At 37.7% G+C, this 25,489-nt stretch overlaps 1 protein-coding gene across 6 annotated transcripts in view; it reads left to right on the top strand.

Annotated features, from left to right (window-relative positions):
• Positions 1–24,106, top strand: part of NRCAM (neuronal cell adhesion molecule) — an 87,739-nt gene extending 63,633 nt beyond the window's left edge. For 5 of the 6 annotated variants that reach the window (XM_069587926.1, XM_069587924.1, XM_069587923.1 and 2 more), the window contains 3 exons: positions 11,585–11,716; positions 12,640–12,718; positions 22,794–24,106. In XM_069587926.1, the coding sequence (XP_069444027.1) occupies positions 11,585–11,716; positions 12,640–12,718; positions 22,794–23,031 (449 nt within the window). In that variant the 3' untranslated portion in view covers positions 23,032–24,106. Of the gene's footprint in view, positions 1–647; positions 654–4,126; positions 4,247–5,294; positions 5,448–11,584; positions 11,717–12,639; positions 12,719–22,793 lie in introns of all 6 variants that reach the window. The other variant, XM_069587925.1, reaches the window with a different exon arrangement.
• The last annotated feature ends 1,383 nt before the right edge of the window (positions 24,107–25,489 follow it).

Genomic DNA, 25,489 nt, shown 5'->3' with positions numbered 1-25,489 from the left:
GAGGCAGTAGCCGAGTAATTGAGCTGTGGCAGGGTTGTCTGCGTTTTCCACTGACTTGTCATATTGGAAAAGAACATGCATGCCGGTGGAAAAAATATCACCCGCTGATTTAAATGAATTAAGATTAACTAAAAGAAATCTTAATTAAAATAGTTGCGGCTTTACCATTTGATGTTACTAAATTGAATTCTGAATTACTTCTTATTATAGAGATGAGCAAAAATAGAGTCTCAGAAAGTTCCTGAAGCCTCCAGTGTTGAAATCTGGTGGAATTCAGATAAGATTATGGTGTTTAAAATTTTTTTTAAAAAGCTAAATTTAACCTGCTTTTCTATATTGTTTCATTTAATAGTATACCAGTAATTAAACATTGTTTACATAAAATGATGATATTTAACCATGATGAGGCTTTAAAGTGCTGAAGAATAATTTGTCTCCCTGGGTTTTCCTTCCTTAAAATATTTCTTTTTTCATTCTAGGAATGAATTCTATTCTCTTCTCTCTTTTCCTTCTTCATTAAGATAGATTTCAAATTTACATTTTTAAATTTTCTTACAGATTTTAAGAGATTTTCATGAAACCCAAGCTTTCAAATATAGAATTACAAAATGATTATCAAAATCATGAATTAGAAACTGAGAATTCAGTTAGGTGTATTTTTCTAGGCTGACCCTGTTTCTTACCACTCTTCTGAGTTTGAGCATGGAAATAGGTACTCTTGTACTCTTGACGTCTTCAGGAGTCACTTCTTTTGGTCTTTGGTCAAAACTCTCAATCCTGGTATAAGAAATTATAGCCATTTGGCTGCCTTTGTTCAATTTCTATGTCCCTTTCAATAGTTTCAGGGTCTCTGGGTAAATAGATCCGGGAAGGCATCTGTAGAAATGAACTGAAAGCACATGGATAATGGATTTGACTTATGGTCCCAGTACTGCTGATGGATAGACAACTGCTTTATCTATAGATTATTACCTACTTTCTCACCTTGGGAGCAGGCATCAGAGCATTTGTGTGAGGTGACCAGTTCGGGCAAAGGAATAGGGAAAAACTAACTGGTAAGTCAAGAACTGAACCTAGTTCTTGACTGAATTAGCAGCTGACTGTGGTCAAACAGGACAGAGCAGAGGAGAGCCCTGACTAAGGGACTGGTGACGCATCCTCTCTGTGGTCAGACTCTCACTTTATCAGTATACCAGAGTCAGTCCCACAGCTACTGATCAGGTCAAGAAACAAGGCCAGTGAGTCAAAAGCAAGTTTAAAGTGCACAACTTTATTTGGCCTGGACCAAACCAAACCAAAAACAAAGGAACAACCCCTCTCCCCATTCCAAATCCCCAACTATAGAGAAGGTTCAGTCAGTTCAACAGCTCATCTATCTGGCCCATAAAAAGCACCAGCCCTTTTTAAGGCACTGTGTGTTGGATAGTAAGGCAAATTCTGCCTTTGGTATGCTTATAATCTAGCAGGTAAGACAGACAACACATTAAAAAAAAAAAAAGAGTGAAAATAGATGGAACTGGAACAAAATATTATCTGGTCTTAGGGGAGTGAACCATTTATTTTGCCAAACAGGATCAAGAAAAACTTCCCAAGGAAAGTAATGTTGAACTGGGCTTTGAAGGACAGATGGAATTTTGGCAGGTGAATCAGGAAGGTGGGTTGTATAAATTCTTGGGAGGTGGCATAAACAGTCACGGGGTTTAAAAACCCACAGGATATTTGGGTTAAACACAGCAGTCCACCTGTGGGCAGAAGTAAGCCATCCACATCTGAAACAGGGAAGTGACAGAATCAGAGCTGTAGTTTTGGAAGTTAAAGCTTAGTTAACTCTGCTGGTGGTCTCTGCAGAGAATGACTTACAGTAGGAAGAGGGATTAGATACAGACTAGGTAAAGCCCAGTGGAGAAGGCAATGGCACCCCACTCCAGTATCTTGCCTGGAAAATCCCATGGGTGGAGGAGCCTGGTGGGCTACAGTCCATGAGGTTGCGAAGAGTTGGACACGACTGAGTGACTTCACTTTCACTTTTCACTTTCATGCATTGGAGAAGGAAATGGCAACCCACTCCAGTGTGCTTGCCTGGAGAATCCCAGGGATGGCGGAGCCTGGGGGGCTGCCATCTATGGGGTCGCACAGAGTTGGACACGACTGAAGCGACTTAGCAGCAGCAGCAGCAGATAAAGCCCAGAGGAGAAATGACACCAGCACATCGTAGGTCCTCAGGAGTGTTGGTTCAGTAAGTGCACGAATGGGGATTAAAAACAAAGAGGGTTAGAATTCTCTGTGATAAGAAGGGCCTAACAGGATAACCTTAGGAAGTTGTACTGTCTTCTCTGGGTACCTTTAAGAATCAGCAAAAACAGAAGAAGCAGCAAATTGCTCTTCTGTTGGAAGGTATGGTTCTGCCTTGAACATCTTCCATAATTACGCCAAGACTACATTCCTCAGTTCCGTGATTCCAGAATTTTTTGAGGAAAATTAGTGTTTTGCCTGAATTCTTTGCCACTGATGCTTTAGATACAGGGAATATTTTAACTGTGTCTCTGTTGATTGATCATATTTTTATTACAATTCCTTTAAAAAGAAAACCTCAGACAACTAAAATCAGCTAGGTCCACAGAAGGACCCTGTGTAATTCCATAATCAGTTTTGCTTTCTGCTGTCCCCCATCCTTAGCACAGAGGGGCATGCAATATATATGTGATGGTGAATTAGATGTCAGAGGTCAAATGCATTATTGAATTTGTTTAATATACTTCTCTTTTTGATTCTAAGAAATGCTGTTTCATTGAATTTATTTCAGTAGAGGGCTTTGGCTTCCAAATTATATAACGTAATTTGGAATTTAATTTCAGAGCCTGAATAAACCCATTGCTGCTTTTTGGTTCACTATCTTAGGATATTTCCCCTGGGATAATAATCTGATTTATCACTGTTTAACTACTCAAGTTAATATAGCTATAACTATGTCATTTTTACTGCAGGCCATTGTGGTAAGGCTGATAGAATTATCATGCTCAGGTAGCCAAATAACATCTTTTAATGACTGTAGATGTCATCTTAACTAGGTGGCAAGCATGTAGCATCATGTAGGATCCATAATCTGATGTTTCAGGAGGCTGTTTAGATTCAGTTCAGTTTAGTTCAGTCACTCAGTTGTGTTGAATCTTTGGGACCCCATGGACTGCAGCACACCAGGCTTCCCTGTCCATCACCAACTCCCGGAGCTTACTCAAACTCATGTCCATTGATTCAGTGATGCCATCCAACCATCTCATCCTTTGTCGTCCTCCCACCTTCACTCTTTCCTAGCAACAGGGTCTTTTCCAAGAAGTCAGTTCTTCGCATCAGGTGGCCTTAGTTTAGATTACACTATGATTTTCTCAGAACGTGGTATGTAACAAACAGTTGTCAAGTAAGACTGTCTTGCTCTCTGGACTGTGTCAAGTGAAATAGTTCTTATTCATTTTATTTCTTGTTTATTCACTTCTGCTAACTAGTACTGAGCATTTTCTTTGCAGTTTCTTTTTCAGTGTACCCTAACTATCCAACCTTCTCCAGGGCAGATGCTTCTCACCTGGGGTCCCTGAATTTCCCAGAGGCAGATTCTTAAAGAAATTTGTGACTCAAAACACATCAGAAGCCACTGCTCTTTTTCTTATCTAAACACCAATTCATTAAAGACCTACACTGAGATGATAAGTAGCAAGGAAAAACAGCCACTAGTATTGGGTTTGACCTTGCAGTCTCATACACTGTGACCTCTGCCCCTAGCATTGTTCAGCATCCCATCCCCACTGTACCTCACTACATGGAGACTGTGATGTCTCAGACTGTCCCTCGTGGACAACAGTTTATAGTGTTTAGGACCCACATCATAGAACTCATACATTTTAATATGTGTGTGTCATTATTTCTGATTTCTCATTAATTTCCTAAGGCTGTAACTTAAGAAATGAAAACCTTTCTAAAGTGAAGTAGAAATGAACCCTGTTAACAATCAATTTCATTTGACTTGAACAATTTCAGAGTACTTAAACTTATTTTACATTGTGTGTGTGTTTGATTTTGCAATTTGACTTGTCTGTCTATCTGTTTTATTTTTCTATTGTATATTTATTTTAAGCAGTATACCCCAGGATCAGCAAACTTACTACTGCCGCTGCTGAGACCTCAGCCAATATCAGTTGGGAATATGAGGGACCAGAGCTTGTGAACTTTTATGTTGAATATGGTGTAGCTGGCAGTAAGAAATGATTTCATTACCTGGGTTTTAATTGGGGGGCTATATTTGAAGAGATTGAGAACATCTTCAGGATGTACTGTGGATCATCTGGGAAAATAACTTGATCTAAATAAATGAATCCAATATATGTGAAAAAATTAGAGTGAACCATCAACCTATATATTTTATACATAACTAGGAGTCTCGTTGGTTCATGTTATGAAATACAAGGGACATAATAAGTTCCATTGCATTTGTTATTTTTAGATTGTGGTACTTAAAACTCTTTATCCATGACTTGTAAATAAGAGTAATAAAAAATAATTTTATTTCTATGTTTAATGTATTCCTAAGTCAGGTACTCTACTTATATCCTGGCCACATCTACTAGGAGATGGGGCAACTTTAATTTTCAGAGTGTATGAGAATCCAGTCCTCCTCCTTAATACAGTGCTCTGCACTTAATGAGCTGGGTGGCCAGTGAATGTTTGTGACAAAATGTTGAATATAGTTCAGCTTTCTGTTTAGACCCTTATTGTGCAAAAAATATTAAAAAATAAAACAAAAAAAAAACTAGGAGTTTAGAAATACCAGTACTTGAGAAAGGTTGAATCTGTAACTTGGGTAAATTTGAAGGCATTTAAGTTTACTAAAAGATTTGTCTTGTGAATCAAAAAAAAAAAAAAACAGTTCTTTCCGTAGTTGGATCAAGCTGTTTAATGTATTACAGTTCTTTTCATAAATATCATTAGAGAAAGTCAGGAATTTCACAAGGTAAGGTACAGCTCAAGAAGTTTCCTTTGTGTTAAAAAGATTTAATCCAGTGGGTATATATGCAGTTAAAATGTCATCTGATATCCAGTTGATTTTTCTTTGAGGACGTTGTCATGTAGCTGTTCATTTTCATTGATTTATCTGACACAACTCAACTTATATCATCTAAAATGATAAACTGAAGCACCTTAGATTTTGTCTTTTGCCTATAACGTGTATTTTCCTTTCTTGAAGCATTAATGACTTCCGTTCCCTTAAAACATTCAAATGTGTTGTTTTTGCAAAATTTCCATAGGCAAAGAAGAATGGAGGAGAGAAATTGTAAATGGTTCTCGGAGCTTCTTTGGGTTAAAGGGTCTAATGCCAGGAACAGCATACAAAGTTCGAGTTGGTGCTGAGGGGGACTCTGGTTTTGTGAGTTCAGAGGATGTGTTTGAGACAGGCCCAGGTGAGGTGCACACCACACCAGTTCTGGCTCCCAGTCAGAAGTGAAGCCACCCAGTGCTCCAGCTGGAGATGGGAGGCTGATGGAGCCGTACTGTGGGTAGGGCTGAGACTGTCCTTCTGTGGGGCCCAGTTGGGTGGCGAGTTGGGTTTTTAATTGTCTTTGGCTCTTTATATCAAGTGAATTACAGAATTGAGCAAATCACCTTCTAATCACATGTTTGCCAAAACCATTACAAAATCAGAGGTAAATATGATTCTTAACCTACATGATTTAGGTGACTCAATTTTTCACACCATTTATATGTCTCAACTTTCCCTCAGAGTTAGAACAGAATTTTTGAAATGCTTTAGAGCTGGAACAGCTCATTGATACAGTCACAATTTTTAATGTCAGAATGGACTGTAATCCAACCGAACCCTGCAGTTTGTGTGACACTGATGTGAAGAATATTAAACTGCTGTAGAACAAAAAATTATTAACTTCATGTACTTCATTATCATACTCTATTTGACTGCTTGTACATATTTTAGTTAGGTGAATATTATCAAAATACACAAGGACATTAAAGTCTCTAAAATAAAGAAAAATGTTCTTGTAAGGTATAAAAATATCCATATTTCCTCATATGTTAGAAAATAATCCCTATTTGCTTCAATTTAAAGGGTTGTGTGGTATGTGTTCATTTTATGATTCATAAAATCATTTTATACTCACTCACTTCATGCATTCTTGGGGAAATGTTGCATTTCCTGTAGAACTCATAGGAAAATATGTATTTTTGTGTGTGTCTTTCCTTACCCAAGCCTTATGATTTTTAAAATCATTTCTTCTAATTTAGAAAAGAACATGAGTGGTTTGAAAAAAAGAAAAACCATAAGTAATATTTTAAAAGATATTAAATAAATGTATTAAAATACCTTATGAAAATATTCATATGCTAAAATCATAATGCTTAAGGGAAAATATTTTTCTGTTATTCTGTTCTTTGTACTTCATATCCATAAGTGTACAGAGTTCTAGGAAAATTCTGTATTAAAAGAATTCATTTTTTGTTACTGAGAACTTTTAATTTCAAAATACTAAAAGCTGAAATTATCTATTCTATCCATATAGAGTTAGGATGCTAATAATAGTAACAGCCCTAGTATTAGCATTTATTCAGTGCTAATCTCTACTAGGTGAATGGTTTTCTTGGCTTTTCTCATTCAGTCCTTACAACAATCTTGTGAAGGAGACTGTTATTACCCACTTCCACCCCATGTCAACAACCCGTAATGAGAGGTGAAGGGCCTGCCCTATCACCCATCTAGAACGCAAGAGAGCTCATATTTTCAACACTGAGAATAAGCTCTCTCTACACCCACCATTCAAGGCCACAGAGGCCCACATCCAAGGGGAACAGGTCGTCTGCAAAGTGACCACTTCAGGGACTTCCCTGGCAGTCCAGTGGTTAATAATTTTGCCTTCCAGTGCAGGGGGCACTGGTTTGATCCCTGGTCAAGGAACTAAGATCCCACATGGCCAACAAATAAGCAAAACCAACAGCAGCAAAAATGACCATTCAGTTCGGCTCTTGGAATGTCTTTCCATCTATTCTGGACCCTTCATGGTCCCAGTGTACTCCTACTTTGCAGATCTAGCTAGAATTAGTTTCCATCCACAAAATCAAGTTGCGGCATTTTTTTTCTTTTGGTCGTTTTCTAGGACAGAGAGCAAACGAAACCATTAGAAAACAATTTTGTCTTTGATGTGGGTATACCTTCAATAATAGCAGCAGCTGGCAAGTAAGTTTCAAGATGAGCGCTCAGGGGTGGGCCATTCTTGTGCGTCAGCAGTGGAGAATAGGATAAGGCCACAACCAGCTATTGTCACCTTTGACGTGTAAATGTAACTGTTAAGAGAATCAGTTCAGTTCAGTCGCTCAGTCCTGTCGGACTCTGCGTTGCAGCCCCATGGACTGCAGCACACCAGGCCTCCCTGTTAAGGGGATAAACATCCATTAAACCATAGTGACCTTACTTTACATATTAGCTCTAGGAGGTCAGATGCTGTTAATCCAGCTTGCTGGTCCTCCTAGTTTCTCTTTCTATGCTGTAGGGCTGTGGGATGAACTGTAGGTTTCATGATCTTCTGCCACTCTTGATTCTCACTCCTCCAGCTAGATTTCAAGGTGCGAACGCTAGTGCCTGGCATGGAAACATAGCATCCTGGCTGAATTTTTAACTCTCCGTATGAATGAGTTGCTTCTCTCTCTGAGTTCTGTTCATGTTGGAAACCGAGACTCAACTTTCACCTGTGCTTGTTTGGTGACTCTTCTTAGCATGACACCGTCTCTTTCTTTGATACTGTTTTTTTAAGATCTATTTCTTTGATGATTTTTCTGATATGAACCACTTTTATTAAGTTTTTATTGAGTTTATTACCATATTACTTCTGTTTCATATTTTGGTTTTTTGGCCATAAGGCATGTGGGATCTTAGCTCCCCCACCAGGGATCAAACCTGAATCCACCTGCATTGGAAAGCGGAGTATTAATCACTGGACCACTAGGGAAGTCCCTAAGGTCTGTTTCATAATTTTCTCCTATGGCACACACTGAAAAACAGGACTAAAGATGATATCCTGCTGTTGTGCTTCTTACCTGCACGTTTGTTACGACTCCTACCTCTTTTTCCTGCTTTCTCACCTCTTTCCTCCAATCACTGAGTCTCTCCTCTCCTTTCACAAAAGATTTAAAACAAATTGAATTTTACTGGGCCCAACAGTTTGGTTTTTTTTCCCCTAGTGGGTTCTGGGTTGTTTCTTTTCTTTTCGTCAACTGCCTCCAAACTTTGACCAAAATAATTTTTTTCCCTTTTTAAACATTTTGACTATTTTAACTCTTCAACAGGTCACTTTTATACATAATGGATTCTTCAAAAATAGCCATTTATCTCACTCTTTTTCTTCCATGTTTTAAAAAAAAGTTTTTATTTTATATTGGAGTATATATAGTTGATTAACAATATTGTTTTAGTTTCAGGTGTACAACAAAGTGATTCCATTGTACATATACATGTATCTATTCTTTTTCCAGTTAGGTTATTACAGAAAGTTGAGCAGAGTTCCCTGGGCTATGCAGTAGGTTCTTACCGGTTATTTGTTTAAAATATAGTAGTGTATATATGTGAATTCCAAACTCCCAATCTATCCCGCCTCCCATCTTTCCCCTTTGGTATCCATAAGTTGGTTTCCTAAGTCTGTGAGCCTGTTGTCTTCCATGTTTATTTTATGATCCTAAGTACTCAAGGGCATTTTCCTCGAAGACCTGCTCCCACAGAACACAGGTTAAGCATGAGACAATAGGCAAGGTGATAGAGAAGACTGTGGTTAAGACTAACTTCTAGGAAACAAAATCAATTTCCTGTCTCTGGTTTCCTTTCTGTTTTCATATTCTTTAGGTCTGTCTATTTAATGTATTGCTATATGGCTTAGTCAACTAATGCATGAATAGATTTTTACTGTAAACTTTTTAAATAAAGGGACAATCCTCTGTTGCTCTCCTACCCAATCCTACTAACTCTTATTCAAGAAGGAAAAACCTCACAGCCTTCATCGTGTGTGTGTGTGTGAGAGAGAGAGAGAGAGAGATGCACAGCTGTGGCCACGACTTGGATTTCTAGTAACATGTGCATTTGTAGTTAAGATGATTTTTGGAATGTCCTGGAACATTTAAAGTCTCTTATAGTCATTCTGGACCTCATATTCCTTTTTATGTGGAAGGGAAATCAGCAGAAGCTCTTTTCACTTACATAATTTTTGTTTTATATCAACTTCTGGTACACTTGAATGTGTGTGTGAACATACATACACATGCACCTCTGAACATCCTGTGTCTGCCCAGTCTTAAATAAATGGGGTAGTGAGACATACTTTTTTTCTTTAGACATAGGGGCAAAACTCAAAGTCAACTTGGAGGTTCCTTTATCAGCTGTCAAGAAACATTTCCGCTTTGTGCGTAGCTGCGTAGCCACAAACCACCAATTGGCAGTTCAGTTTTGACAGTATCTTCCTAAGACAATGTCTGTGCTGATACTTCAGTATCTTCTTGCATTTTGCCCTCATCAGTTGCATATAATTAGATGAAAAATGTAAATGCAGATAGTATTTATTACAGGACTGTAAAGCTTTAAGCATATTAAAAACAAGGACTCTGTAACTTCAAGCAAAGGCTCCATAGACTTACATCAGTTAATTTTTGGTTCAGCTTTGAAGAAAATGTACTCAGTCAGAGACCGTGTGTAAACTGACAGAACTATGTTGCCAGAATATGTGTAATGATGGACTTCTAAAATATTTAAAAGATGCAGGTCCCTACAACAGTTTATTCTTTGTAAAGACTTCTGCAGAGTTGATGCCTGGACACCAGTGCCTTATAGCAGTAGTGTGTAATGGCTGGTACCACGTTCTTTGGAATCCACAGTCTTGGGTGAAGCTCTGACTCTCAGACAAGGTCTTTACCCTTCTGAGTTTGCGTATATTCCTCATGCTTACCTCAAAGGATTTTTGTGAAGACTGAATGAGATTTTGCCCTCAGTACAGTGCCTAGTAGAATGTTTCAGAATGTTAGTTCTCAGTATCATCATCCTCATCTTCACCCTCCCAGTGATGGTTATGGTATGTGTATGGAAGGGGAGCCCTGCCCATACTCCTGCTTCAGTTGTATCTAGTGATGATACAACTCAAAAACCCTCCACCCAGTGAGGCCCAAGAGGCTGCTGGGACCGGCTACCAGCAATTTGATTCATAGTCCAAAGAATGTATTTCACTTCTCATTTTATTTCTTCAGCGCACATCCACATAACTTTTCACATTCCTCTTCACACTTGATTTTAAGCATTTCATTTTTCTCCCTATCCTTTGAGTGGAGGAAAAGGGCAATAAGTTGCTGTTTTTGCAGCATACAGTAGCCTGGGATACTTGTCGACATGCTTCTTTCTGCATCCAGCAATCACATTCACCTAACCCAACCATGTTAATGGATTCAGAAGAAATTCAATCAAATTAAAAGAATGATATACAGGCATTCTTACCAATAAAAAGAAAAAAAAGACCCTTTACCTTGATTAAGGTAAAAAGAGGGGAAAAATCAAGGTTTTTAAAAAATTTTATACCAGTGTCTTGAAACAAATTCTCAAGGGCTTTTCTGAATAGCCATTGATGCTGCACTTTGTCCCATTTGATTGACACTTTTGAACAATACTGGAAATGCTAATTATTCTGTGTTTTTCTTAGGAGATTTGCGTACTGTGATTGGTTGAATAAAGGGCTTCACATTATTTGACTCAAATAGATGAAGACTTAATATGTATACATGTGATTGGGTATTATTCTCTTTAAACTGGCCACTTATTCCAGTAATACCACTGATAAAGATAGACCTAATAGTTTTTGGATTGGATCCTGAGCAATATTGAATATTACATGTTGATCCTTTTATGGTAAATAAGATTTTTCAGAAATTTCCCCGGAGTCTTCAGAACTCTGGCAAATGAGATGAAAAATAAATCTAAGGAATATTTTGTGTACAAATCAAGATGTTATATAAAGTAATAAGGTTGGTTATCTTATGTGGAAAGGTTTCATGTGTGGAAAGTTTTCTTTTTAACAGTTTCTAAAACATTTGGGGGAAATGGCAACATTATTGCAATGATATTTTAGCCTCTGAAAGTGGTTCCTTTGAAAGAAAAATACTCCATTAGATGTATACATTCTGTTCTGTTTAAAATGATCTTCTGTTCTTATCATTGTACATAAACATATCCTGTAAACAATAAATGTTTTCATTGGTTTGGGACTATGTTTCTGTTGAAAATATATAGTGAAAATAACTGAAGGCAGTGCTCAGCAGGGTTTGTTAGCATTGAATGTGTTAGCAGTCAGATTTCTCCATTTGAATTTTCTTAATTGTTGAAGATTTCTCACCATTGAATACTGATGTAACTCCTGATTGGTAACTGGCAGATTCCAATGTGGGGCCACATATAAAATAAAGAAAAGCTCATGTACATGGCAGGTTTTTTTTACTGAAAGAAGCTACAACACTTCTCACCTCCTGCTTAACCCACTGGCACTGACACCATTGACTTGTTTTCCAGCGATGGCAAGCCGGCAAGTGGATATAGCAACTCAGGGCTGGTTCATTGGTCTAATGTGTGCTGTCGCCCTCCTGATCTTAATTTTGCTGATTGTTTGCTTCGTCAGAAGAAACAAAGGTGGTAAATATCCAGGTAAGAAACAAAGATTGAAATTGCCCTCTGATGCTGCATGATAATCCGTGAAACTAAAAAGAGATCATGAGAGTCATCACGGAGACTACAATAAGTGTATCTTCCCAGAGCCATACATTCGGACTTTCTGTTCAGACACTTGCTGATCCCTTTGTATGGGGGAGCAAATGAATCTGTCCTCTGAAGATATTGTTGACTCTGCTTCCTTAGGCTTCACGTGAGTCAATAGGTGCTGAAATAGCATCTAAAACCAACAGGCAGGGGCAGAAGGAAAACATGAAGTTTCCTAGAGGAAGTAATGCCTGAACTGGATCCTGATATGATGTGTAATAGTGCTTTCTCTATACAGTTAATGTTTTGTTCAATTTAATAGATCCAGTGAATTTCTATTTTCTTTTTACCTGGCCATTTCCCTTTCAGTGACAGGGGAAAAAATCTACAAAAGAATAGATTTCCAAAGCAACTTGTACCCATGAATATAGATAACAGATAGATTGGTAAAATAGGGGGAAATCTTAGAAACTTAAGACTTATTCTCCTATCAAGTAAGAAACTTGTGCCAAAATGCTTTCATAAGGTTAACTTTATCTGTTAACAAAATATTCTAGGTTATTCTAACCTGTTCTGTTTTTCTAGGTTACCTCCAAGAGACTAATACATCAAAATATATGCATAGGGAGTTCGCTAGTGGCCTAGTGGTTAAGATTCTGGGCTTGCACCACCACGGCTTACATTCGATCCCTGACTGGGGAGGTGGGGCCAATAAATAAATGCTTGGCCGCATGATACATCTGGTTGCATAACATCTATGGCGTATAGAATAATTTTCCCGCTGCTATATATCTCATAGAGTGTACTCCTGAAGAGTTTGAATAAGGAAACACAGGATCAAAAGATAATAATTTTTTTTGGTAATTTTTTAGTTAAAGAAAAGGAAGATGCCCACGCAGATCCTGAAATCCAGCCTATGAAAGAAGATGATGGCACTTTTGGAGAATACAGGTGAGCCCCCTGCTTCTTAGTCACCCTTCATTCTCCCTGCCCTTCACAGATACCATGCTCAGTCTTGCCTACAATGGGATTCAGCCAGGAACATGCTTTGCCTGGAATTGCCTATTTATCTCAAAAATTAGTTAAGAAACACTTCCATGTATAAATGTTTACACACCCCTCACAGTTAAAGTAATCTCACTTTTGGTTAGGACTTGGCACTTTCACTGCCAGGACCTGGGTTTGATCCCTGGTCAGGGAACTATGATCCCACCAGCTGTGTGGCAGGACCAAAAAAAAAAAAAATCTCACTTTTCATTATAAATTTCCTTTGTAGTAATAGGTTTGGAGATGGAGCGTTTCCCACTCTGACCTGTTTTCCAGAGACCCTTACTATAATTGATCAACATAGAAAAGCTCAAGTGTTACACTAAGAGTTAAAACAATAGTACTCTACAAACCTGTATTATAAAGCAAACTATCCCTGTCATTCTCTAAGCAGTGCTTTTCTGATGTTACTTTTTTCGTCCTTATTAGAAGGGTTGTTTTTTTTTTTTAACCAAAACAGGTTCCTATACACCCTCCTATTAATCATGAAATGATGGCTAAGAGGGCTTCCCTGGTAACTCAGCTGGTAAAGAATCCTCCTGGAATGCAGGAGACCCCGGGTTGATTCCTGGGTTGGGAAGATCCCCTGGAGAAGGGATAGGCTACCCACTCCAGTATTCTTGGGCTTCCCTGGTGACTCAGATGGTACAGAATCCACCTGCAATGTGGGAGACCTGGGTTTGATCCCTGGGTTGGGACAATCCCCTGGAGAAGGGAACGGCTGCCCACTCCAGTATTCTTGCCTGGAGATTTCCGTGGACAGAGAAGCTTGGCAGGCTACAGTCCATGGAGTCACAACGAGTCGGACACAACTGAGCAACTTTCACTTCACTTCACTTCAATGCCCACTTCAATGGTGGTTTCAGAAGCTCTTAATTATTAAGAAATATCACAGCCCTGGAGGCAGTATGTTAATTCACAGGGTTTTGGTAAATAAAATGTTCTTGGCTTGGCTCCATTATTAAGGACAAATGTAATGTACAAATGTAATGTAACCTATGTGCTAAATAGTTTTTTTAAAAAATGAAAGAAGCTCTTTAAACAAAGATTTTCTTGCCTGGGGGTGTAGGTATTTAAGAGAGATAAATGATTGTTTTAGGTATGTTTAAAAGCAGAAACAAAAGATATATTTATCCAATTAAAAGATTGGGATTTTGGTATTCCAAAAAAATGCATCTATTAATCAAAAACGCTTTTACACCTTGTTCTTTCTTTCTGTAAGCCTCTTGATTATATAAAGTATAATCTTTTAAATATACACTGGGCCAGTATTGAGATTCTCTCTTGCCAGAAGAAAAGGCTTTTAGGTAAAACAAAATGTGTCACTATTTGTGATTGCCAGATGATATTTATAAATAAGATATGTGTATTCATTTTTACTTATCTCTAGAGCTCATTTTTTGTATGACCATGTCAACATCACGAGGGGCAAAATAAAGCCAAGGGTAAGAAATATGAGAACTGATTGAGAAAAACTATGCTTTTTTTTTTTTCTTTTACAAAGTTGGATTCACACCAGTCTCCACACAGATATAAGTGCTTTGCCTGTGTGTCTCAGCACCTCAGCTTTCATTGTAATTTCCTTTCCAGAAGAGGTGACTATGATTTTTAAAACTCTTCAGAATTCTGGATCTTAGGATACAGAAAAACATCTAGTGAGGGTTGTCTTGATGTCAGATGTTGGCTACAAGGCTGAAAGGGTATGAAAACCTCATTCAGCATCCCCACTGGTCCATCCACAAAGTAATATTAATGCATTAAAGCAGCCTGCAGAGGGTCGCAGCCAAGGGTAACCAGGCCTTAATACTGGATGAGTTGAAATCTTTGCTGATTTCATTCATTATCCTACATATTTCTCCTGTAAAGTAAGAGAGTCCAGAATTACTAAACAACTTGTTATTTTTAGTGTTCCTATGGCTAGAATTCTACCCAAGATATGTGCACCACTGTTTATTGTGATAAAGCCAAATTTTTTATATAGCCTGAAAAAGTTATGTATTTGCACAAACCAGAAACAAACTATTGCTCTCCATATATTCTTCACATGGTGATGGATTTCTGTTCTACATTAACATGCCCAAATGAATCTGACAACATACTGCTCACTCTGTGCATCTCAAATGTCAACTTGCTCTCACAGTTATATGAAACCATGATCTAATGTAGTAAGGCTTTCTCAGGGTCCCTCTTCTGCCTACTCCATTAAAACATGATTAAAATCGAGGTTGAATGTGAACTCATCTGGAATCAAGAGACTTTGTTTTGCTCTCAACTTAGCCCTTACCTTTGATTTCTTTAGATATGACATTTAATCCAAGTGTCAGCTTTTTCCATGTATAAAATAACAGAGTTGTTCAAGTGTGGGATAATCTCTGAAGGTTGCTAGTTCTATGATTTCTGTGCTCCTTATAAGCCATCTACCAATGAGTTTTAATGTTATCTGGGGTTTCAGAGCAGTCCATAGTGAGTATTTAGATACTGGCCTCATTATCACTGTGTTTATATTTCTTTGGTCATGATTCTTTGTCTTGATGTTAATTCATACATGGTATGTTTGTGAAGCATTTTCAAATAGCTGTTTTTAGCTAATGTCTTGAGTTTCTCAGAAGAGAAAGACTTTTCCTTGGGTTTATTAAGAACAAACTCATTGGTTCACGTGTGAAGAAAAAAAAACTTGAAATTCTATAGATCTGGGAATTGCCGAAGGAGATAAGGTTCTGACAGGTGTCTTAAACCTGAAACACAACTCAGTGATTTTTTTTCACTGAAGCTGAAAGTTCGTAAGGACAATCCCACAAGTGAAATCACTTCCCAAAACACCCAGCCACCCTTTGCTACAGATGTGGCTTTGTCTTATGACTTCTGGCATGACCAGAGAATTTTTTTCCTTTGGTTTCTTTTCTGCTGGAAGAAACTGAAAAACCTTTCATTCCACAGATGTCACATGAATGAAATTGGATTCAACTGATCATTATAGAATTTTAAATAATACACTTAAATGTTACCAGAGTGACAATCACAAGAGTCCCTTCTCTACTTGCACCTTCTAGAAGTTTTTGAGCTCTGTTTTATTTATTGATTCTTATTCTTTTTCATTCAGAAAATAATATTCTGTCACACACAGACACACACAAAATCAAGACTATTGCCTAAATGTTAATGAATTCTGTTGACGATTTGCTTATTCTCATGCTTGAGGATGAAGCCATTTCTACGTGATTGGCTCTGAGCCGGGGAGTATTTCATAGTGCAAAAGGGATGGAACCTCAATGGCCAGATTTGATGGGTTTTTTTGTTTTTTGTTTTTTTTTGCATATGCTGTAACCTTGTACTCTCAGTCCAACACCCACCCCCAAACAGTCACCCTCTGGTGGAAGCCTGCAGCTTTCTTTGTTTCTTTAATTATACAGACAGTAGGATCTGCATCCTTACTAACATATAGAAAAATCAGAGAAACAATGCAACCAACTGTGTAAGTATTTTTTTATTCTTTAGATCCATCCCTTTAAAAACCAGAATGAACATAGGTCATAAGCCACGTGACCATGGTATTTGATGGAGGCTCTTGGCATGGGAGTCTTGTCATGTGAACACGACCTGTTGCACGCATGCTAACCCATGTTCAGGAGGCACGGATATGTGCACATATATTGCATTTGATATATACTTTAGATTTATTCTGCTCAGAGACATAAACTGATCATGAGCAGTATAAACAGTGACAGGCTTTTGAGGGAGTGTTTGGTTTGTGGATGTCAAAAATTATTGCAGCATGATTTGACCACGGTAGGGTGGTGGCCACAGGAGAATCAGACCTAGTGATCACAGATGTGTCCATCATTGCTGCGTTTTTACTTTGCAGACGTTCAATGGGTACTTTCTGTGTGCACAGCTGTTTTAAAAAAGTAAACTCTCTAAAATTGATTCTTTAGGGTAAGAGAAGGAAAGAATTGGTTCCAGTGCTTTGTCTGACATCATAAAATTGATGAAGAAAAAAATGAAAAAAAAAAGTTAAAGTTAGAATTTTAAAGAATTTCTAAAATGCACACTCTTTTATTGTTACAATGAATTCATTCAGCCAATATTTATTAAGTGCCTACTGTATTCTAGGCTGTGGAGATTTAAAAACCTGTAGACTCTTATCTCACTAGTTAATGGTCGAGGGAGGGATGAAGGGAAGTAAAAGGACAATCTGGGCATAGTGTAAAGAGTGCGCTGAAAGGGAAGGGATACAGCCCAGATGCCAAGGGAGCAGGGACAGGAAGCCAAAGCCAAGTGCATGGCCTTGAAGGAGGTGGCACAAGAAGTTGTCCCGGGGGAGTAATGCAGGAGCTGAGTTTTGAAGGTTCCATTCCATTGCACAACTATAGCCTTGAGTAAAGATAATCATTAACTATGACTGATATGATTATATGTATCAAAAACATATTTTGTGGCTATATGTACTATTTTATGATGATTTTATTACTTTTTTGGAAACTTGTTCATCTTTGCCATTCCAGGCTAAGAATTAACGTCTGATACCTCCTGTCCTTTAAAATTTCTCATAAAAACCTGGATGGATATTTTTAAGCTTTAAATACCACATAGCTAAATAAGGATATGATTTTTCAATGATCTTCTGTAACTTCTAAATTCCTCTTGTTTGGGAAACTACCCTTTCATACTGAAACTTGACTAAGCAGCTTCCCTTGGCACAATGTCAAAAACAGGTGACTTACTCTGTCAGTAGAGAATTCATCTTTGAGTTGAAAAGAGGCAGGCATTCATTCAGAGTTTCATCACAGACTTGTCACCACCCATCTCACCTGGAAAGTTCTAAGTGTATGTGTTATACAAAGTATTTCATAGGAAAAAGTCTCTCTGAGGCAGGGGGTCTGGAGTAGAGCCAAGAGGTGTGATGGCAGGTGGATGGGCACTTTCACTTGTTAGGTACTGTTCACATGCCAGGCGCTGTGCTGGTACCTCATAGATATTTTTCTCATTTAACCAGATTCTAATTCCTGAAGCAGGACATTATATCACACATCTTTAAAAGATCTTGAGCTGCCTCTGAACAGCTTTTCCTGGAAAGACTCTGTGAGTAGAATATCTTGTTTCCTTACTTCATGTCTTTCGAGCACAGCCCATGTTGCTATAGATTCTTGCCCACTCCAGTATTCTTGCCTGGAGATGCCCATGGATGGAGGAGCTAGGTAGGCAGTCCGTGGGGTCACAAAGAGTCAGTCACGACTGAGCAACTAGGCACACACTCATGGCCATTAAACTGGAAAGGATGTTTCTGGGGAGCCCCTTACTGGCTGGCCATTATTCATAACTGATGCGATTATGTGTGTAAAAATCCAAATAAACCTTTAGGAAGATATTAGAGTTCATAAGAGAGTTTAGTAATGCTGCCTAAAAAAAAATAATGTAAAAGCCAATTATATTTCTTGCTACCAGGAAATAATTGGAAAATAGGATTTTAAAAGTTTTCATAGTTATGATAGCATGATTCATCTTGATATATGGCAGAAATCAACATAACATTGTAAAGCAATTATCTTCCAATTAAAAATAAATAAATTTTTTAAATGAAAAAAAAATGTTGCTACAAAAAACCTTGTCCAATGTGTGTGTGTGTGTTAGCAACTCAGTCCTGTCTGACTCTTTGTGACCCCATGGACTGTAGCCTGCCAGGCTCCTCTGTCCGTAGAATTCTCCAGGTAAGAGTACTGCAGTGAGTAGCCATTCCCTTCTCCAGGGAATCTTCCCAACCCAGAGATCAAACCAGAGTCTTCTGCATTGCAGGTGGATTCTTCACCATCTGAGCCAGCAACGAAGCCCAGATTTTCCAATAGGATAATGTTAAAATTTTTTTGATGTAGGAATAAAACCAACAAAAAGATCTTCCTGTGTTTCCATTTCAGGGTCTGATATTCTATTCCACTCATAATTTGTCTATCTCTGCACCAAAACTAAACTGTCTTAATATAGTAGCTTGGGGTGAGTCTTGATAGCTAGTAGGTCAAGTCCTCCAACTTTGTGATTCTTCCTCAAGAAATTTTAAATATTCTTGACTCTTCTCATGTTCTTATATATCTTAGAATCAGCTTGCCAAGATCCATATAAAAGCCTGCTGTGTTTTTACTGGAAATAAACTGAATCTAAAAAACAATGTAAAGAAAGTTAACGCATTTACCAGAGGTCTTCCTATTCATGGTTATGGTATATCTCTCCATTTATTTACCTCTTATTTAATAGCTTTGGATGCAAGTTTCATTTTCTTCATGGGAATCTTACACATATTTTTGTTGGATTTGTTCTTATCTACTTCATATTTTTGTGGTATCCTAAATGGAATTATTTTTAAAATTTCATTTCCAATTGCTTGTAAGTACTTAGATCAAACTTACTTTTATGCTAATATGATATTAAGCGATGTTACTAAGCTGTCTTTTTATTCTAATGTTTGCCTATAGGTTCTTTCCAATTTTTATGTATGTAATCATACTATTTATGAATAATGATCGTTCTCTTCTTCTTAATATATATGCCTTCTATTTTTTTTCTCATCATGTCACTTAGTATTTCCAATTCAGTTTTTATTAGAATTGTTATTTCTGATGTTAAACAAGAAGCTTTCAACATTCACCATCAAGGATGACGTTAATTCAGGGTTTCTTATAGACACATTTAAGAAAGACACTTCTGTCCCTAGTATATTAAAGTTTTATTGTGAATGAACCTTTTTTCCTAAATCTTTTTTTCAGATTTTACCTTTATGGTAAAAGTTTTACCATAAAACTTTTTTTCTAAATCTAATGGGATAATCATAAAAAATTTTTTTCTTTTGCAAAAATGGTGAATTACATGAATTGGTGTTTTAATGCTACAATAAGCTTGCATTCTTGGGATAAACCCAACCTGGTCATGCTATATTCTCTTTTTAGCCGATTGCTAAATTCTGTTTGCTCATGATTTCTTGGAGATTTTCTCATCTATGTTCCTAAGTGAAATTAGCCTGTAATGTTACTTTTACTTTCTCAAAGTGTTCTTGTTGGTTTTAGATACCAGTGTTATATAGTGTTATACTATCTCACAAAATGAATGGTTCCTCTGACGTGTCAAATTTGAACATGTCCAAAACTGGACCACCAGTCTTCTAGCCCAAACATGCTGTATTCCAGAGTAAGGGTAATTCCATCCTTCATGCTACTCAAATCAGAAATGTTGGTGTTGTCTTTTTCTGTTTCTTCCATATCCAACCCATCAGGAAGCCCTATTGGTGCAGTCTCCAGAATATGTCTGTAATACCACTTTGTTCCAGCCCAGTGTTCCACACTTTCCCGAGTCACAGCCATCTCACTCTTGAATTATCACAGTAATCTCCCTGGCCCCCTGGAGCAGGAGTTGGCTAACTTTCTGTAAAAGGTCCAACGATAAGTATTTTAGACCTCGCAAGTTGCAAGGTTTCGGTTGCAACTCTACAATTCTGTTGTAGTACTGAAGCAGCTATAAACAATACATAATAAATGGGCACAGCCCAATTTTGGTGTAGTTCACCAACCCCTCCCTCTAGGGTAGGCTATTTGCAATATTGATGACAGTAATCCTTTAAAAATGTAAATTATATCAGGTCACTCATCCATTGAACTCCCTCCATTGACTTCCCGTCTCACCAAGAGTGAGACAGATCCTTACATGACCTGGTCTATCACCTCATTACTTTAATCTCAATCTCTGTCTCCCCTCTCTCCCCCTCTCCCACCCCAAGCTCCTTTTCCATTCCTAGAACAGGCTTGCCCTACTACAGGGCAGCTGAACTACTTACCCCTGTCATAATGGCTCTCCCTCCAGCTGTCTACCTGACTAACTCAACTCTGTCTAAGTCTTTGATCAGATGTCACTTCTTAACAAGGCCTTCTCTGGAAATCCTACTTGAATGTCAACTTTCCACCCCCTCCCCTGACACCCTCCACTCTCTTTACTCAGCTCTGTATTTTCCATAGACCTAATCACCTTCTGACACACTCGGTAACTAATTTTTGAACTATGTTGATTGTCTGTATTTTCCCCTTCAAAAAGTAAACTTAGTGAAGGTTTTCGTCTATTTTGTTTATTGCTATATCTCCAGTGACTCAAATCTGTCTTAGAGTAGGCACTAAATAAACATTTATTAGATGTATGGTGGGTGGGTGGATAGATAGATGGGTGGATGGATGAATCAAAGAAATGTCATAGACTAGAATTTCCTGGAGTGTACACCTTGGAACATTAGTTCTCTAAAGCAGAATAATACTATTAGTTGGAATCAAGGTAACAAAATTCTGCTCATCATTAAATTCTTCAGTGGAATTTTCTCACCAAGTTATGGGCAATAATTCACAGGAACTATTCAAGCACAGCTTAGAAGCTAATGATTAATTCCAAAAATGTACAAGTTATTCTTGCACCAGGTTGGAGACTGGCTGCTATGTCCCCTGACATTTCCCAGACGCAGGCCATTCCAAAATTCTGTGATTCCTCCCCGGTTATTTATTAACAACAGTGATAATATCATTTATTCAGTTTGTGATGAGCACTTGGTGTATTGCTAACACAGGTAATTTTCAGTAGCTTTTGTCAATGTCATACAAAGCCAGTATTATTATCCAGTCTTGAAATTTTCTTCTCGGTGAAAAATTGGAGACCCTAGTAGGAATTATTGGCCAGAATATCCATATACCATAAAATATTTGTATCTTGACTAGAAAGAAGTTATTTTTCAAAGGAAAGGGAACAGTAAAGTCCTAGCACAAGTTGCTAGGTGAAATATTACAGCTCAGGGGCCTCTCTTTTACATGAAATCTTTCAAATTTTTTTAAACTAATGTTGTTTTATGTTTCCCATTTTTGTTCTTTGAAAAAATACAAAATATGTCATTGCTTTTTTTTTCCTTTTTATTTTTTAAACCAAATATTACCTGTTAAGGGCTAGGTCAGCATGCACACCTAGTTATATGACCATTTGAGTGAATGCTCTGAAATATAGTAATTACTCTTCTACTTCCAGATGTTATACTTAGGTGTTTAACAGAGACATGCACAGATATATAGAGAGTCCTACACATGTTTATTAAGTTGCACTCCTCAGATTACCATCTGATATGGGTCAGCTGCATAACACGCTGGGGAGAAGGGATTGGTGGGGTAAAGACGAGGGCAGGAAATACTGGCTTTTACATTTGGGCATCACTCACGCTTGTCAGAATATATTGACACACTACTAATAGTACAGATGTAATTCCCTGAAGTTAAATTATGTTTCTTTCCAAATTAATAAATCTTTACCCATTAACTAATTAAAAATAATACTATATGCAATCAGTATAAGCATTTTGCTTTTTTTCTTAGGCTATTTTCATTTGTTTCTTCTGCATCCCTTTAATGGAATGTGTAGGTCTCTTGAAAGGTAAGGTTCAAGTTCACAAGGCTGGCCTGCACTCAATAACACAGTGATTTGAGATGCAGGATTTTGCTTCTTGCTCAGAAAAACAAAAATCCATATTTCACACTTAACCAAAATCATTCTCCATTCATATCCAAAAATCAGAGATATTATGCAGTTTAACATACTAACTTCTCTACCATAAGCTTTTACACCCTTTTGAATTCTAGTAAAATAGTGATGATTTTCAACTTTTTTCAATTATTCATTTGGTAATGCTTGTGACAATTTCTGAGTTGCTTCCAAATCAGGGGCCAGAATCTGTCATTGATATTGACATCACCCTGCGAAGCCATCCACCTGTCGAAGACTTCATGATTAAACCATTTCTGCACTCTACTTTCATTCCAACCACATTCCGGTCATTGAAGGCCACCTGGCGATTAGACTGGGCTAGAGAAGCTCAGGGCGTCAAATGCTTCCTCATAATTTGCATGCCTGATCTTTGAGAACCAAGCATTTTACCTAAGGGCCCATCTTGACGAACATGTTTTATCTTTTTTTTTTCCAGTGATGCGGAAGACCACAAGCCTTTAAAAAAAGGCAGTCGAACACCTTCAGACAGGACTGTGAAAAAGGAAGACAGCGATGATAGCCTAGTTGACTATGGAGAGGGAGTGAATGGCCAGTTCAATGAGGATGGCTCCTTTATAGGACAGTACAGTGGTAAGAAAGAGAAAGAACCAGCTGAAGGAAACGAAAGCTCGGAGGCACCATCTCCTGTCAACGCCATGAATTCATTTGTCTAATTTGTGAGCTCTTTGCCAGTATCCAACTTTTCTCAAATGTTTATCTTAATAAGGACTTGTCTGTCCACCTTCTCATACTATGAACATAGAGGCAGAAAGTCTGTGTGCTGCTGGGTGTTCATATGATGAGAACTGTCAAAGCAAGAACGTAACTCAGTCAAATGATATCTTAATGTGAACTGCGGTGCAAAGTGTATACTTTTTCATTCAACATAGGTCATCTTGATTTCCTAAGAACTGATAAAAAAATAATAATACAATATCATCAACAGATCACCTTCTACCCACTTTGGGATACAGTTCAATAGGTTGCATGAAAAATGCTACACCTTTAAAGGATATACCTGTGTATGTTATCCAAACATGGGTTGGTACTTTGATACTGTCCTCCGCTGAACCCCTAAGTAGGACTTCCGTTTTCATTGTCAAGAGTGTTACTGTAGTATTCTCTAGAACTTCAATGTCTTTGTGGACATTGTCGTGAAATTGGTGACTCTTATGTCTAGCTGTCGTTAGTCTTTTTGGGAGACTGTTAGGAACCATATGTACAATATATACTTGCAAAATGAGTTAATTATGACAGGTAAATTTGCTGATGCTTACTGAGACCCTCTTACCTGCTCTTTGCTCCTCTTACTCCATTGACCTCTTAATCATCAAAGTATTATATTGCTACAGTGTTCTACTTTTTACATCCTCTCTCCATTCTGGTATGTGATTTTTAGGCATAAACAATGTGTATCGCAATGCATTTTGGCACTTGTGCCAGACCGAGAGAATCTCAAACAGATCACTCCAATTAAATTTCAAAAATTATTCCAGAAAGCACAGGGCAAGACATATGCAGTGCCTTCAGATGATAAGCATTCCACGATATACTGCCTTCTATATCATTTGGTACAGTCAACTCAGAGTCCAAGATTATTGTCATTGTCTAAAAGTCACTTGGAAAAGGCAGAGCTCATGAAGATGGTAATGTTGGGGTATAAAAAGGAACTGTGACAGTAAAATGAAGACAATTTATTTTAAGGAGCATTTTCCCCCATATGTATAAAAAGAAAAGTTTTATCACCAACTGGAGCATATGATGATTTTATGGTTTCTTATGGTTTCTATTAAAATAAGTCACATTCAGTAAGAAAGATGGGAACTTGGTAGAAAATTTTTTAAAAAGTTATTTCCAAAAAAAAGCACATAAAGCAAAGCAACAGGAATATATTTTTCTCTAAGTCATGTGGCAGCTTTTGAAACTCTGCAGCATTAAACAGTGTGTATGCAAATTACATGGATGCCTTGCAGAATCTAAGAAATCTGACAAGTGCTAACAAGGCCAACAGTCAAAGGGATTACATCTGTGGTTTTGAAAATAGGCATATATATTCTACCAGCTTCATAAATAATATCTATCCAATGGTTTCCTTCCACATTTGAAATTCTATAACAACCTATGGTTGAAGGAATGCTCAGTTTCATTTGCCAATAAATTGGTTTCTCATAACTTGCATCAAGTTTAATTTTAAGTAAAGCTTTTTATATGTAGATATTTTGTTGAATTTGTAAATACGCTTAGAGTGTAGATGCTATATGCTTAGGGGTGTTACATACAAATAAACATGCCAACAATGTTTATGTTGTACTGTATAAAATGTTAGCTAATTAATACAGTGTGTGGGATTGGAAAGCATTTACTTAAATGCCTTCTGGGGTTTTATTTTCTCTTTTTGCTGTGAAACTGAAAGAGTGAACTATTTTCCATACACACAGCAGGTTTCTAGAAGATATTTTCAGAGCTTTGCCGAAGCACAGTTTGAAGTAATCCCAGGCAAAGATGGCCCTACATAGTTTAATGTCTCCAGTATTCACTTTTCACAGATCAGCCTTTCTTGTGGAAATCCAGAAAGACCAGACAGGCTTGCCTTGGCATCAGAGAGCACAAAGATAAGTTACTTCAAATTTACCAATGTATGGGGGTGGGGTGGAAGGGACAAGAACAGTGTAGTTTTTCCTCTTCCACAGTGGCAGATGCTAAATTTATCTGTGCATGAAGGGGTCATTTCTGTACTAGTGCAACAGAGTTTGTATTAAAAATGAAATGTGGTTTTAAAAGTCCTTCTCTCTTTTGTAATATATCATGTTCCTAGTGGAATATGAATGTCCAAGTCATGGTCTAGGTAACAGTCCAGGCGGATGTGACTGGATTTCCGTCAAAAAAGCAACTGTGAAAAAGTCATGATCTCTTTGTGATTCTTAACTTCTTCAAACCTAGAGTTCCTAATGTTTTATTCTATTTTATTTATTGGCTGCATCACATTGCTTGAAGGATCTTAGTTGGCTGACCAGGGATCAAACCTTGGCCCCCGGCAGTGGAAGCTCGTAGTCCTATCCCCTGGACCAACAGGGAATTCCCCCTAATGTTTTAAAATATAATGCAGAGTTTGATTTTTGCTTTTAAAAGGCA

Source organism: Ovis canadensis, chromosome 4, assembly GCF_042477335.2.
Source record: "Ovis canadensis isolate MfBH-ARS-UI-01 breed Bighorn chromosome 4, ARS-UI_OviCan_v2, whole genome shotgun sequence".
NCBI classification, from domain to species: Eukaryota; Metazoa; Chordata; class Mammalia; order Artiodactyla; family Bovidae; genus Ovis; species Ovis canadensis.
Note: the sequence above shows the minus strand (reverse complement) of the source record. Positions and strands in the feature narration are given on the sequence as shown.